This window comes from Hirundo rustica, chromosome 15 (genome assembly GCF_015227805.2).
Source record: "Hirundo rustica isolate bHirRus1 chromosome 15, bHirRus1.pri.v3, whole genome shotgun sequence".
NCBI classification, from domain to species: Eukaryota; Metazoa; Chordata; class Aves; order Passeriformes; family Hirundinidae; genus Hirundo; species Hirundo rustica.
This window is the reverse complement of record NC_053464.1, coordinates 3,508,745-3,522,959: the sequence shown is the minus strand read 5'-3', so window position 1 is coordinate 3,522,959 and position 14,215 is coordinate 3,508,745. Positions and strand designations below refer to the sequence as shown.

At 40.5% G+C, this 14,215-nt stretch overlaps 1 protein-coding gene across 1 annotated transcript in view; it reads right to left on the bottom strand.

Annotated features, from left to right (window-relative positions):
• Positions 1–14,215, bottom strand: part of RBFOX1 (RNA binding fox-1 homolog 1) — a 1,151,472-nt gene that overhangs the window by 861,002 nt on the left and 276,255 nt on the right. The window contains exon 5 of the mRNA XM_040078692.2: positions 11,730–11,762. Within this exon, the coding sequence (XP_039934626.1) occupies positions 11,730–11,762 (33 nt within the window). The remainder of the gene's footprint in view (positions 1–11,729; positions 11,763–14,215) is intronic.

The following is a 14,215-nucleotide window of genomic DNA, read 5'->3' as shown; positions in this document are numbered from 1 at the left end:
GAAGTATTAATATTTTTTGCATTAGTTCATTTTAAATAGAGCATTCCCCTAAACTCACGGGATCAGGAGCTAATTAAGGTTACTTATAATTACTTTTAATTAAAATACAATTATATGTCTTCACTTTACATCATTCTGTAAAAGGCAGAAAGGGATTTTTTAATTTGCTTTGTTTGGGGGATTGGTTTATTTGTTCTTGTTTTTAAGTGTTGGGTGACATAAACCAAATACTTCAATTTTCCATCTCATCATTCCTGCTCAGGAGAGAGAGACCAGAGGTATTTTAAATGCAGTTTTGCAGCCTAGAAGCTGAGGTGAAAGCACCTCCTCCTTACGGCAGAGGGACACTGGCTGTGGGTGACAAAGAATTCGACACCCCATCACCTGTGGGAGAAGCTGCTGAATTAATGGCTCATGTGCTTTCTAAACTTCCACATTCTCTCTGCCATAATACTCTTATAATTGTTAGAAAAGACAAATTTGACTACCCTCTATGACTCCTTTGATTTAGTATTTAAAGTATTAAGTGCCATAAACCAAAATTGCTGATTGTTACAGCCACATTCAGGAATATTTGTCACTGCCATTAACTCTTCTTCTTCTGGAGGATCTCTCCTAAAACACTGTTCTGAGCAGAACCATAATTGAGTATATAATCTGTGTTACAAGGAATAAAGTATTTATTAAAAGCTTAACAGAGACAGGATTAAATTTGTCTGCCTGTTTGGTTCAGCTTTCTGCTTATATAAGTCTAGGCCTTAACCTGCTCCTGGGCTTCTCTTCTGGAAAGTACCACCAGTATTCAACTGCATTATCCAGTGAAGACCATGCCAGACAAACTAAATTAATGGACATAGCTCAGTTCTTGAAGACAGATTTTATAAATTCAGCACATTCTCTGTATCGATTTAAAATGTGGTTTTGTAATACAGGTTTTGTAGGGATGCTTCAAAATTCATTAAACACCACAGATATTTCCTCCTAGAACATTATTCTGGTCTCCTGACAGTCGGTGGCTTTACCAACATGTAATCATCTATGTTTATCTGGAGATGCCCTTGTGTGATTTGTCAGAATAAATCATCTAGAGCTCAAACACAATCCTGTTTTCAATTTCATGTTTTCAGAAGTCCTGCTGAATGTGAAGAGCTGTTCAGCTTGGAGCTGCTTTGCCTCCCCAGAGAAGTTACTGCAAAAAACATTCACTGAATCCAGAGCAGGAAAGAAACTCTCATCTTATGTTTGAAGTCCAATAAAAAGTAATCAAATTTAAAAGATTGAACTCTTTGAACTTCTCTAGATGGTTTGGATCTGCTCCGAATTCTTCAAATCCTACTCAGGACAACATGCACTTTGTCCTTTGGGAACAAAGAGCAGTAAGGAAGAGGGAAATGAGATACAGTGAGGAGAGCAATTTTCAAACCAACTGCTGGGAGTTACTCTCTTGTAGAAACCCTGTAAAGGTGATTTTGAAGACTTTAGCCTATTCCCAAAATCATAAACTCCCAATCCAACAATGTCCTTTAGTTAGAACACTTTAGTAATTCAGCAAATAATTCATCATACAATACATCATTCATTATAAAGTGAATAAACCACTTCCAGACTACAAGTAATTGAAAACTCCTTGTCAGACCAGAAGCTGAAATCATGTTTCAATGGCAAAGAAATGTGGAACTGCTGGGGAAAACGGTGCCTTCACAAGCAACTTTACACCCCAGGCTGCCTCTGTCATCTGCATTTCCTGAGGTGGAAGTTCAGATCTTCCCAAGGCAAAGGAGGGCTTCCCCTACAACAAACATACTTTAATTAGGACCTCTGACAAAACTCAAGACCCTTTGCTTGTGCCCTGTTGATCCTCCTTCCAAGTTGCCATTACTGAGGAGGAGAAAGGCTCTGTTTCACCCAGGACTCCTCATCCCCACACTTTCCTCCAGCACACGAGTCTCTCCCAGGTCTCCTCCTCTATTTTCTCCTACGCAATGTTGGCAGCAGCTTCTCTCTTCTTTTCTCCCTGAAGCAGCTACACCAGTACAGGTGCTACTGTTCACCTTCCCAAGACCAGCTTATGAAAAGCAGGGGACAGAACAATGCTGGTTTTTCTCTTCCTCTATTACAGCAAGATGAACATTTCTCCAAGCAACCACTGCAGTTTTAAATCACCCAAATCCTCACTGGGTTTTCTACAGAAGGGTAGGAAACAGATTTGGTGGCTGTTAAACATGGGTGGGAAGGCAAAACATTTTAGTATTTCAGTCAAAAGAATAAACCAAACACACACTGCCCCCAAACACCCCCTCATAATTCTGGATATTCACCTTTGCAGTGAGTGTTACTGCTAAGAAAATTGGTTTTTAAATGTACTATGGGAACGGGCAGCAGCACACTTCCACAACTTCCCAGTGAAGACCCAAACCAAAATGCTGCTTAACTCACAATTGTTTTATCTGTGAATAGATGTCACCTATGAACAATTATTTTTATAAACACATTATTCCCCCTAAACATGCCCTCATGCTCTCTAAGTGCTGAATCAATGTGTTTGTACTGATGCAAACACTTCCCTTTGTCCCACAGTGGAGCTCATGGTTTGTTTGCTCCAAAATACTCACATATCATTCAGAAACTTTTCCCAAAATATCTCTTTTGTCCATTTTGGGGACAATGTCAAGCAGCAGTACAAGGTTTAATTAATAAGAAATCCAGTCTTTTCTGCATTTTCACATATATATTAAAGCTGTTGAACTAAATACCCAATGGAAAGATATCTGGTTTTGACCAGACACTGCAGTTCCCAGGCTGAGACCTTTTTCTTTTTAAAAGTGACCTGTGGGGACTGATTATTAACAATTTAAACTCCTCTTTTTCTCCCTCAGCTTCTGCCACCTCCTACCTAAATTGAGATCACATTCACTGCTCTTAAAACCTGGCACAGTTCCATTAAGGCCCAGCTCCATCAAAGTTTATGAAGCTCTGCCAATTCCCATGGCAGAGAATCTGGCCTGTGGTTTGTTTAAAGGTTATAAGCCTTGCCTGCAAATACTACAATTCCATGAGGAATTCAGCTACTCTTTAATTTTTACAGCTGCCCGTATTGGCCAAAAGGTCCTTACTTTACACTCTCAGTGAAACAGAGCAGTGAAATTGTTAACCACCTATTCTTACAGGCTCTTAAGAAAGGAATTTTTATCACATTAATTTACATTGCGCTCATGAAATTTCATCTATAGCCCCTTGCTGCTGTAAATCATTTTTGTTCCATATCAAGAGAAAAAAAATTTTTTTTCACCAATTATAGAAATAAAATAAAAGGCAGAAGTTTATTCACTCTGCTTTCGAGTAACAGAATTTCCAGTATAGGTTTTCAGAGTACAAACAGAATAACCACCCACTAACCTGATTTAGAATAATTAGCCAAAGGAAAGAGAACAGTCCCCAACCAAACTTCACTGGGCCTGAGGATGGAAAAGAACCTTAGTAAGAATTAGAAAAAAGTTATTTTGAAATGTCTGGCTCCTTATTTTAAACAGCCAATGGTGAATATTAATGTATTTTCATCTAATACTTCCTTTTGATGTTTTTCTGTAAGTACATTTTTTTGCTAACAATGTACCTCATAAACATGACAACTGTTGCCCATGATTTTTCCCAGCACAGCCAAGGAATACATCCAATTTCAATGGGAAGAGCATGCACGGGCCTTCTGAATGTTAGTCCTTGCAGAAGGAAGAGATTTATCTTCAAACAAAGATCCACTTAAATATGTTTGTGACAGCTGAGGGATTTATCTCCAATTCTTTTCGCCTGTGGTGTGCCACGTTGCTATTTTCCCCATAGCAGCATGCAGGAAGCAAACTAAGATGTCATATACATAATACAGAGATAAAAAATGACCCTATTTCCATGTCCATGTGATAAATGGAATGAAAGTTCAGTGAACACATATTTGCACATTAATTGAACTGCATGATTCTGTCCTGCTCAATCAAGTCACTGCTCTGTGTACCACAGGAAATTTTTCCCCAAGAACCATTAAACCAACTTTATTGCTTAAACACATACACATTTTCACCTATTTATCTTCCTGCCTTGCCAAGATAGAAGAAAAAAGTTACCTCTGCGTATTCACATGATTGACAACATATACACAGGAATTTATATATGACTACATCCCATCACTGTAATGAGAATCTGAACTAAGTGTTGCTGTTCACTGTAATAATCAGAGAACAAAGGTACTTGATCAACTTTCGTAACCCATAAATATTTAGGAGACATTTGGGCTTTAAGAATATTAAGTTTCCCCTCAGAAATCAAGTTTCCTTTGGCTGATTTAATCATCAAGATCAATATGGCCCATCTAGAGCTGTGACAGTGCGATACTCTTGAAATCCACAACGGAGGACTGAGAAAAGTGTGATTAATACAGCACCTCTAAAACCTTCATCAAAACACGTCCAGATTCTCCTACAGGCAGTGAAAACTTACAGTATTCAGCAAGAGGATGTGGAAGGAAAATAAGAAACACAATCAATAAACAAAGTGCACTTTCAAGTCAATACCAACCCCTTAGTGAGACAAGTTTATATTCACTTCTGTTGCCATCAAATTCCTGATGCACTTTACTGAAACACATTCTGGAGACATGTCCATAAAATGTGTGTGTTTATATATAGACATACAGAAAAGGCGTGCAGCATGGTTCACAGCTGGCATTATTAAATCTCATTTTCTTCAGAAGCCTCCTAGAGTACTGTGCAAACAGATCTGGGCAGGGCAGGGGGGTTGCTGGCACTGATGCAATCTTTAGATCCTTGGGGGAAAATTCCAGTTTCAGGCTCAGTGGTTGAATCCGAAGAGCCACATCAGGGCTGGGGAGGTCTGGGTACAACATTTTTTCTCCAAGGTCTGGCTCTGCAGAGTGCAGTGACATCCAGCACAAGGCCAGCCTGGGGTCCCAGCCTGTCCCGTGAACAGCCTCGGGACCATGGGGAACAAAGGGACGGGGCAGCGTTTGAGTGATGGAAGGACAAAAGAGAAGCCTATGGAAACTTTATAAAGCAGACATCAAAAGAAAGACAGAGGCTAAAAAAACCCAACCAAATTAAAAAAAAAAATTAAAAAAAACCCCACCCAAAAAAACAAAACCAAAACCAACAAACAAGAAAAAAATTTACAAAACAAACAAATCAAACAAGAAAAAAAAGCAATTAAAAAACCTCAAACCAAGATAGAACCTCAAACTTCAACCAACCAACCCAAAACAAAACCAAGCAAACAAACCTCCAAAACCTCAATCCCAGTTAAAAGACTGTTTGCAGAAATAGAGACTTTAGTGGGGAAGGTTGTGCAACTTTGAATGAAGCAAATTGAAGCGGCTGAATTAGTCCATGGGCCATTTTTCAGGCATATATTAAAAAAATGTTCAAGTCCAAAGCTTATGTAGGCAACAGTCTCAGCCACCAGCAGCACACATAAGAACCTGCATGGTATCACAGCCAAAAAGGTTTCAGTCAACTAATATTCTGCCCTTGTTTTGTAATCCCTGTCCTAGGAGCACCATGACACACCTGGGTACTCTTCAGACTGTGCTGGGACACCTCAAAAAGCACCTTTGTAAAAGCCTACAAGATTCAAGCTTTTGTCACTTAAACTGAGTAAAGGTAGTTTATGTGTCCAAGTCCTCGCCAAACGGGATGACAATTAAAGCCTAGTACTTATTTAAAGGAATAGAAAATGAAGGCTCAAGTTCCAATCATATATATATTATAAATGCTCTATTTAATAATTTATAACCAGTAAATTAGACAACTGGTAGTGTCTAAATGGATGTATTGCACGAATCAATCTATCTGGGGGTTTATGAAAGTTTGTAATTTCCATTCATTATCTTTTGTTGAACTACTTGCTTTTCAGTGGTAGAAGCTTCTGCTTCCATGAGTAAAGCAGTCCCCAAACCATAAATTATATCCTACAGTTTTGACATCATTTATTTTCATACCATTATACATGCCAACCTTTTGACTACTCAAGATCAAAAGAGTTGCTCTCCAGGCTCATATTTCACTATAGCTCTCATATTTTATGCAGAAAATTAGGTTTTACAGTAGCAGCTACAGCAAGACTCTCTCTCTCACACTGCACAGCTTAAAATTACTGCACAGGATTTCAGACAGAAGGAGCACAACCCTAGAAATTCATGCTCAAGTTAAAAATGGATGAAAACTTTGTATAATTCTCCTCCATCCATTTTGTAGAGTCTTTATACATCTCTATATGTAGCTAATGTGATTAAACCCCAAAACTATAAAAGGAAGACAGGATTCTGCCTTTGGTAATAAAAGTGGGGAGGGAATCCATCAAATCCTGATGAAGGCAGGTATTTGGTGTGTTCAGAGGGGGCACATCCGAGGGTCACCCACCAGGCACACGCTGCCAGGAATTTCTTTTCTGACATGTTTGGAATGTCCATATTAACTTGTCAGGATAATTGCTCCAGCTGGGAGCTCCCATCACCGCCAATCAAGGGTTTATTGGGGATCTGAAGACACAGAAGGTGCTCAGCAGGATTTATATGTGACACTGAGTTATCCAGAGACACCTTTCACTGGGAGTTCAGGCCCTTGCTCAGCTTGCATGATTGAAAAATACTTTTTAGTGGAAATAACTGAAGGCACAACATCAAAATCCCAACTTCTGCACAGTTACAACAGTTAAGTTCTAAAAGCTTGAAAATTAAAAATAATTTTCATTTATAATCCTTGATTTTATGCTTGAAATTATAAATATTCTTAGTTATATTTTACAGAATTATGGAATTATCCCAATTATCTTTTTAAGAAAAAATACTGGCACCTATTTCCACACAATTTGTGACAGCTCGATTTAGCCAAATCTAAAGTGATTTCAACAAACCAAGCAAAAATTACAATCTTACTGCAATAATTGTCCTCTTCATAAATTCTGAAGGCCCACTACAAACTACAGAGATTTTAAAGCCTTAAAATAATCAAAATTATGACTATGAGGGAAGCTTTATGCTGTACTCCTATAGACATGCAGTTTTCATAAATCACAAATATTTTCTTGCTGTAAATACGTTAAAGTTAGGAACGTTAAAAAAAGTACTAATAGCAAATTCTTTATTAGTCATTAGGATTGATCACTGCATGCCTCATTCCACTTGGAGGGCAGAGGGAATATAGAGCTGGGTGAGGTTAACAATGCACAGTTTCAATCAAAGGCTGTGGCTGCTGCAGAGTATTGATGCCTGAGAACGGGGAGAAGCTGTAATCCACTCGCTCATCCTGAAAAACAACCTGAAAATAGAAATGGAAATGTCTCCTGTCCTGAGCACGCACGTCCCCTGCAGTGATGGCACACGAGGTCCTTGCATGTTAAGTGCGCTGGGGAGAACAAAGTAGGGCAGGGAGTGGAGGGAGGCTGAATGACATGTCTTTATCTGCTGTGGGGTTTTAATACAGCACCTGCAATTTACCCTGACAGCATCCAACCAAGCATTCATCTTTCCCCTGATAAAGTTCCCACTGATATCATAGTTTTCCCATAGAAATCAATCAGACAGCCAACAGGATTTTAAAATTCCTCATGAGCTAGCAGAAAGAATTATAAGTCTAGCAGGAACAGCGCACACTGCAAACCATCAAACCAGTGACAGTAGGACAATATTGGTAGAGGCGTATTTTCTGAGCAAGCTCTGCTATCTGTTTGCACACACATCTCACTGACTGCTTTTCCAACAGGAATTAGTCCACCTAGCCATCAGAAGCAGGCAATAGAAGCAGGAATGGTCCTGCTGGCGGTGAGACCCCAGCTCTGCTGCTGCCTCACCACAAGATTCCTTCATTTCTCTCGAGCTGCGTTCTGCATCACCTCCGGGGTGTGTCAGACACTGGACAGGGTGTGCAACACAGTCTGACGGGCTGGGATTGCACCGGGGCACCCCAGGAGCAGTGCAAGGCAAGCAGACAATGATAGCAGCCAGCACAAACCCTTCACATCCCCTCCATGGTGGCTTTCAGAGCGTATCTGCTACGGACACCTTGCACACGCAGCGCTCACATCGCCCAGGCAAACACATTTCCTGCAAACAGACAGGATTCCTCATCCACATTTTATGTAAATTAAAAAAACAGTGAAATCCTCTATCCTGTCAGAGGATTCTCCTTCTCTCTCCACCCCACCCAGGGAGCAGCAGAGGGTGGGTGAAGGGAATCCACGTGCGGGCCTTTTCTGCACAATGCTGGTCCCCAGAACTGACCTGCTCCTTCCACATCAGGGAAGTGGGGGGCTTGACACCGACATTTCCTGATAACCAAGGACCTGATTCATCATTGTATAAACCAGTCACACTGCTGTTATCATTAGAGCCATACTCTCCTTATTATTCTGAGGTTTCCTGTAAACTCTGATTTAATAACCTCCTTGGGCTTTGAGCTGATTTTGATTCCATTTTATTGAGACATATTGGCACCTTTTTCTTTAAGAGAGTAAAAAATAGGCTGCCTTGACATTCCTCCCATTAAAGCAGGCAGAGAGCTAACACAAAGTTATTCTGAACTTGTATTTCAATCAGGCATGACCCTCTCACTTCTCACAAGAAGGCCTTGAACTTCACTGTATCATTTATTCAAATATTGCACAGGAAAAGAGGAATCACAACAAGCTTTCTCCGTTCTATTTTGGTAACACCATTTGTTTCAGAAAAAGGAAAAGAAATTATGCTTTGCCTACTATAAAGATCATTTATTCTCACTGCTAATTAGAAAGAAGAACACTCTGGAAAGTCAAATAGCTTGCTGAATGAGACATCTTTTCATGGGGAAAAATGTACATACAAATAAAACAATAAAAGGACAAGATGCCATACACCTGTAATAGATAAAACTAGCAGAATGGAAAAAAAAGACATTCCTCTAACAGTTGTTCCAGCAAATTACATGATAACTTACTTTATTGTGTGTTATGGGAATTGCTGCAGTGTACAGTATTTGAGACTGATCTCAGGCCCATTTTGTAATGGTACTAACAGAATCTGTTATGGGTTTGAACAGGAAACCAGGGTAAGCTGTGATAAAAATCTTTGTGTTTGACTACCTATGCATAAGCTATTCCTTTTTGAGATGCCTCTAACTTGCATATTTACAGGACTATGACCCTAAGAGACACGGTGTGGGCAGATTTGGCAATTATTTTTGGAAGGCTTTGCTGCCTACAGCTTTGACTCTGTCACTCTTTGTTGTCCCTTTGTGTTAAAAGATGGAAGGAAGGTCCTGGGATCACTTGACAGCTTCCTCTAGATGTTCTTGTCTCTGTAGTGCTATGTGGCAACCAGCATTTAGAAAAAAACAGCTGGTTTGTATCCTCCTAAAACATTAGTAGCTGCACAAACACAATAAGTTTTCATCCAGACTTCATACAAAATTTAGTAAGGGAACACAGCAGTGTCACCTAAGAGCAAAGAAAAAGGAATAAACAAATTTCAAGACTACTCGGATCAACAATTCAAGAGCAACCAAGTAGAGGGTCTGATAAAAGATTTTAGAAAACAGATGTAAGCGCTTTTTTATTCAAAAGCAGAGCAGAGGTCTTCCACACAAGCTCTGATGAGCAAGACCTGACCCAAAGGTAAGCCAGAACAAGGGGGTTTGGGGTTGTATCTTTCTCAGAACTCTTCATGAAGATCCAAAGGTAAAGCAAAATCAAATCAGGCAAAACACAGGGCCACTGTTTTTAAAGCTGAGGAAATGTCCTGTGTCTTCTCATCCCCACAGTTATGCAACGACTCAAAACTGCACCAGAACTGTAGTTTTCAGTAAGAATTTTTGGGAAGTTTGCCACTATGTCAAAGGAATTGTTTCCCTCAAGCTGAAAATTCACCAAGCAGTTCTGCATGCCTGTTATCTTTTTATTTGCTATTTGATGTGAGTTACTGCACTGAACTCAGTCAGACTATTTCCAAAAAACATCAATACCTGATTCAGGAAAATATTTAATTATCCTGTACCTTCAATTAGGATTTCCCTTGTATTGGGGAATTCTGGCAATCCTTCTGAGTACTTTCATGAACGGAAGAAAGAACACCCAGCCATAACCTCCCACACACAGATCTGTGCCTACAAAGTCAGCAGACCCACAGGCTGGGGCACAAAGGTCAGCTGGTGAGCTCTTAAAGAAGAACCAAATTAGTTAACTCAAGGTTTTGAAATCAATTGAGTACGAACAAACAAAGCAACTCAACTGGCCAAAGCAGAAACTTGCAATATTCCCACAATTTTACACACATGAGAGAAAAAAGTACATGAGAACATTTGACAAATAAATAAGAAAACAGACCGTACAGAAGTCAGCAGAGTTAATAACAGTACCCACACGGTGACAAATCTCAGCTCCCGTTACAAAATAAGAAACTGAAAATGACTATTAGTGGGCTCTCGATAGAACAGCACCAAACATTTGAACAGTGCAACAGTGAAAGAGCAGATACAAATCCTGCTTCTGAAACTCCCCGAGACAAGCCAAGTATGCAATTGAATCAGACCAGCTAAATTGAACACTGATATTACAGTCTCAAACTAAATAAAAATGAATGATCTCATTCTTTTGCAGTATGCAAGTGAACTCATGTTCTTTGAAGTAACTAGAACAGTTTATCTATTCTCTTTAATAATGCAATTTAATTTACCAGAGGTTCATATTAAAAATTTATCTGACTCCAGCAGTTAGAGTCACCTACACATTTTGTCACAGTTAAACATTAGCTTTGGAGCACATCACAAATTCCCTGCTGTGAGTCCAAGAAGGTTTTCACAGAGGAACACTCTGAGCTTCCAATTGACGTTACAAATAAATGACTCAGGAACTGTGCACCAAATTAAAATATCTGCCAGTTATTCAAAGTGTGGTGACTTGTTCAGCAGCAATGTTCAGAAGAGGCAAATGCAGCTGAACACCTTTGTGCTCACAAAGGACGGCCACTTTTGCTTTAGCAGTCGGTTATTCAAAACATACTCCAATAATCAGGGTATTTTCACCTCTAAGAACACCTTCAGACCATTCAGAAATACTCACACGCCAAGAGGAAAGCTGAAAAAATAAATGTGATTCCAAAAGGACCGAGCTAACCTGCAGCAAAGTCAAGCACCTAATGTCCAACACTGCCAATGGCACTCCAGAATTCAATGAGAACTCAGCTCGGCACGAAATCCAGCTGCTCTTCCATGCTCCAGTCTGCACAAGCAGCTCACGGCATATGGTACAAGAGGAGCGAGGCAAACCAGGTGTGCAGGTGGACAGAACACGTGCCAACCCCCAGAACCACCTCTGGAGCAGGCACAAACCTGCTTGGCTGAGGAGCAAAGGAGAGAAATGGAAGGGCAGAGGGCAAGGTCAGCTTGCACCTTCTGGGGGTGGGAAATAAACCACACACTGAACAAGCCTCTGTCTGAACTGTGTGGTTTTGATGCCATGGAAACCTTCAGAAAGAGCTGCACAACGACAGAACTTCCCTAGAAGGGCTTTTATGAGCCTAAATATTGTCACACTGTGACCAGATTTCCAAAGATTGGCTCATTAAGCGCTAGAAGCAGCACAGATGCCATCCTGAAGTAACTTAAACTTTCACCCCAAAATTGTAAGCAAGCTGGCCCCGCTAACAGAAGCACAGACAGCTATTTAACATTCCACCAGTATAAGAAAGAATTTCCTACCTCAGCTTTGCTGGCATCCAGCGATGTCAAAACCTGAAAATTACAGAAAAAAATGCATTAGTATTGATCCAACAAAACAGGAGTGGGATTAATTGGCTTTTGAGGTAACTGACATCAATTGGTTGTTATGGCTTGAGGGAACAGAACTGAAGAGAACTGTCTTTCACACTGAGACTATTCACCTCTCATGCACATCAGAAGGCAAAACCAGGGATATATTAACACAGTAAAATTCAGGAATATTGGGTAAAAACCCAAGAAATATACCAAAAGAGAACTGGAAAAATATGTTTCTATTTTTACTAATTTTTAATTTGTTGATGATGAGCAATGCAACCATAAGCTTTCCAACCCAGACACGATGCCAGGACACGCTCTGAAAAGAGTTCAGTTCCACAGCGGTAGAAGCAACACAGTCTGAAGAGCAGGTTCCGTGTGGAGTGTGACCAGGGAAGTTTTGCCAGATCCCTCTCACTAGGGACAGTCTGCTGGGCACAGGTGTCCAGGGTTTGGCCAACTGGGAGCTCCTGTGCTGCCTTCCAGCAGCCAAAGCTGCCCTGAAGCACAAACACCAACAAGTCCTCTGCCACTCAAGGGTTACACTGAGCTCAGTTAAGGTCAGTGTCTAACACCAGGGAGATACAAAGTCAACTGCTCCGAAAAACTGCTCAAAATCCACAATACAGAGGCTGGCAATACAGAGAAATTCATCATTTATATTAAAGCAACTTAAACATTTCAAGACACATATACATTGTTATAGGTCAAACAACAGACATGAAGTTAATAAGCTCAGATTAGACTCTGAAGGCTGTTAAACCACGTTGTAAGACAAAAATCTTTGTTAGAACTTTATGTCACAATATTGTCACCAATGTACCGGGTTGAAAAGCCCTTAATAGTCTCCTCACAAATTCCGGACTGACACCTAGCTATAATTCTGTCTCCAGGGGAATAGATCTTCCTTTATATTGGTGTTAATCATCACTTCTAAAGGACATCACCAATTCTCCCAAGCTCCAAGCAGCAGGAGGGGGAGTGCCCAGCCATGACCCTGGCTGAGGGAAGGGGGAGGAGAGCACAGTGTTTATTGAACAGAGCTCAGCCTGCACAGCAAAGGAGACAATTTGTGTGCAGAGCTGCCCTTCAATGGAAGGCATCTGTGGATTCATCAAAAACTTATTCCAAAGGAATTTAGGAATGGAAATGAACTCCTGTCACATCACAACACCGTACCTGCAATCACAAACGGTTATTTAATTTAACCTGATTCAAACCCAGGTTCAGCTCTATTTGAAATGTGTATCCTTGTCACTAACGGGATTTTGGAAGCTGTTCAAGAATTTCTCTCACACGAGAACTGAAGTTATTTAAATTCAATTTATTTACAAACAACATATCCCCCTTTTTTTTTTTGGTGTTCTTTTATTCCTCTCCATCAGTATTTTTTAGTGTTAGCAGTTATTTTTCCTTTCCAAAATGAACCACACAAAAAGCCATGCCAACCATTCCCTTAGGTCACTCTGATAGTGTCCCCTCACAAAAAGGTCTTTCTGCTAATAGACTCATAGAGCTACACTCCACTTACATCAATTTAATTGCATCTTTCTTGGAGGTAAGTGACTGAAAGCACACCTTGTAGAGGATATACCAAAAACCTGTCTTAAAAGACCAGAATTTGGAGTGGAGCTTCCTGGAGCTGCCAAAAGTCCTGCTCTAAACCCTCTGTCAGAAGTGCCTATCTTCTCCCTCTATCAGCTGTGCAAGAAATGTGAGCAGAAGTGATCAGTGTGACTATTCCAGACAGGGCTCACTAATGCCTTGCTAGGCAATTACTCTTCTGTTTTAATAATTCACCTTACGTGTCCAAAGACTGCATTTCCCTTTTATATTTTTGTTCCTTCCTGGTGCTTTACAGTCACCCAGTGGTCAGCTGGACCACTGGACATATTATGTCTGATAAATCCCTGCTCAGCAGCTGAATTCCAGACAGTTCTTAGAAGCATGACCTTTTCCTTGCTATTACTAACATTAATTCACTTTTATTTCAATCTGCAAGCCCATCCATCTCTTCCTGGATAGCACACCCGGCTCCTCCGTGTTAGCAATTCCTCCCAGCTTTACATTTTTATCAAATTCCATTAGCACATTCTTAGGCCAAGCATACTAATGAAAAATTATCAAAGGTAATGACAAATAACTCAACACAGTGACACAGCTGAGAGGAGCTTTCTGTTGAGCAGTGCAGCACCAGCTGACCCTGGTACAGCAGGTCAGGGTATCAGGCTGTCACACCAGAGCTGTCCTGCTGAAATACTGCAGCAGCCCGAGCTACACAGCTGAGAGAACATCTGCACCCAGGCTGGACACAGGGACATGAACATACCCTGAGTTATTCTGGGAACTCTGCAAAATGAGCCTCACACCAGAGGGATTGTGATCTTTGATAGTATACTCACCACTTCACCGGTGGGGACAAAGATGGA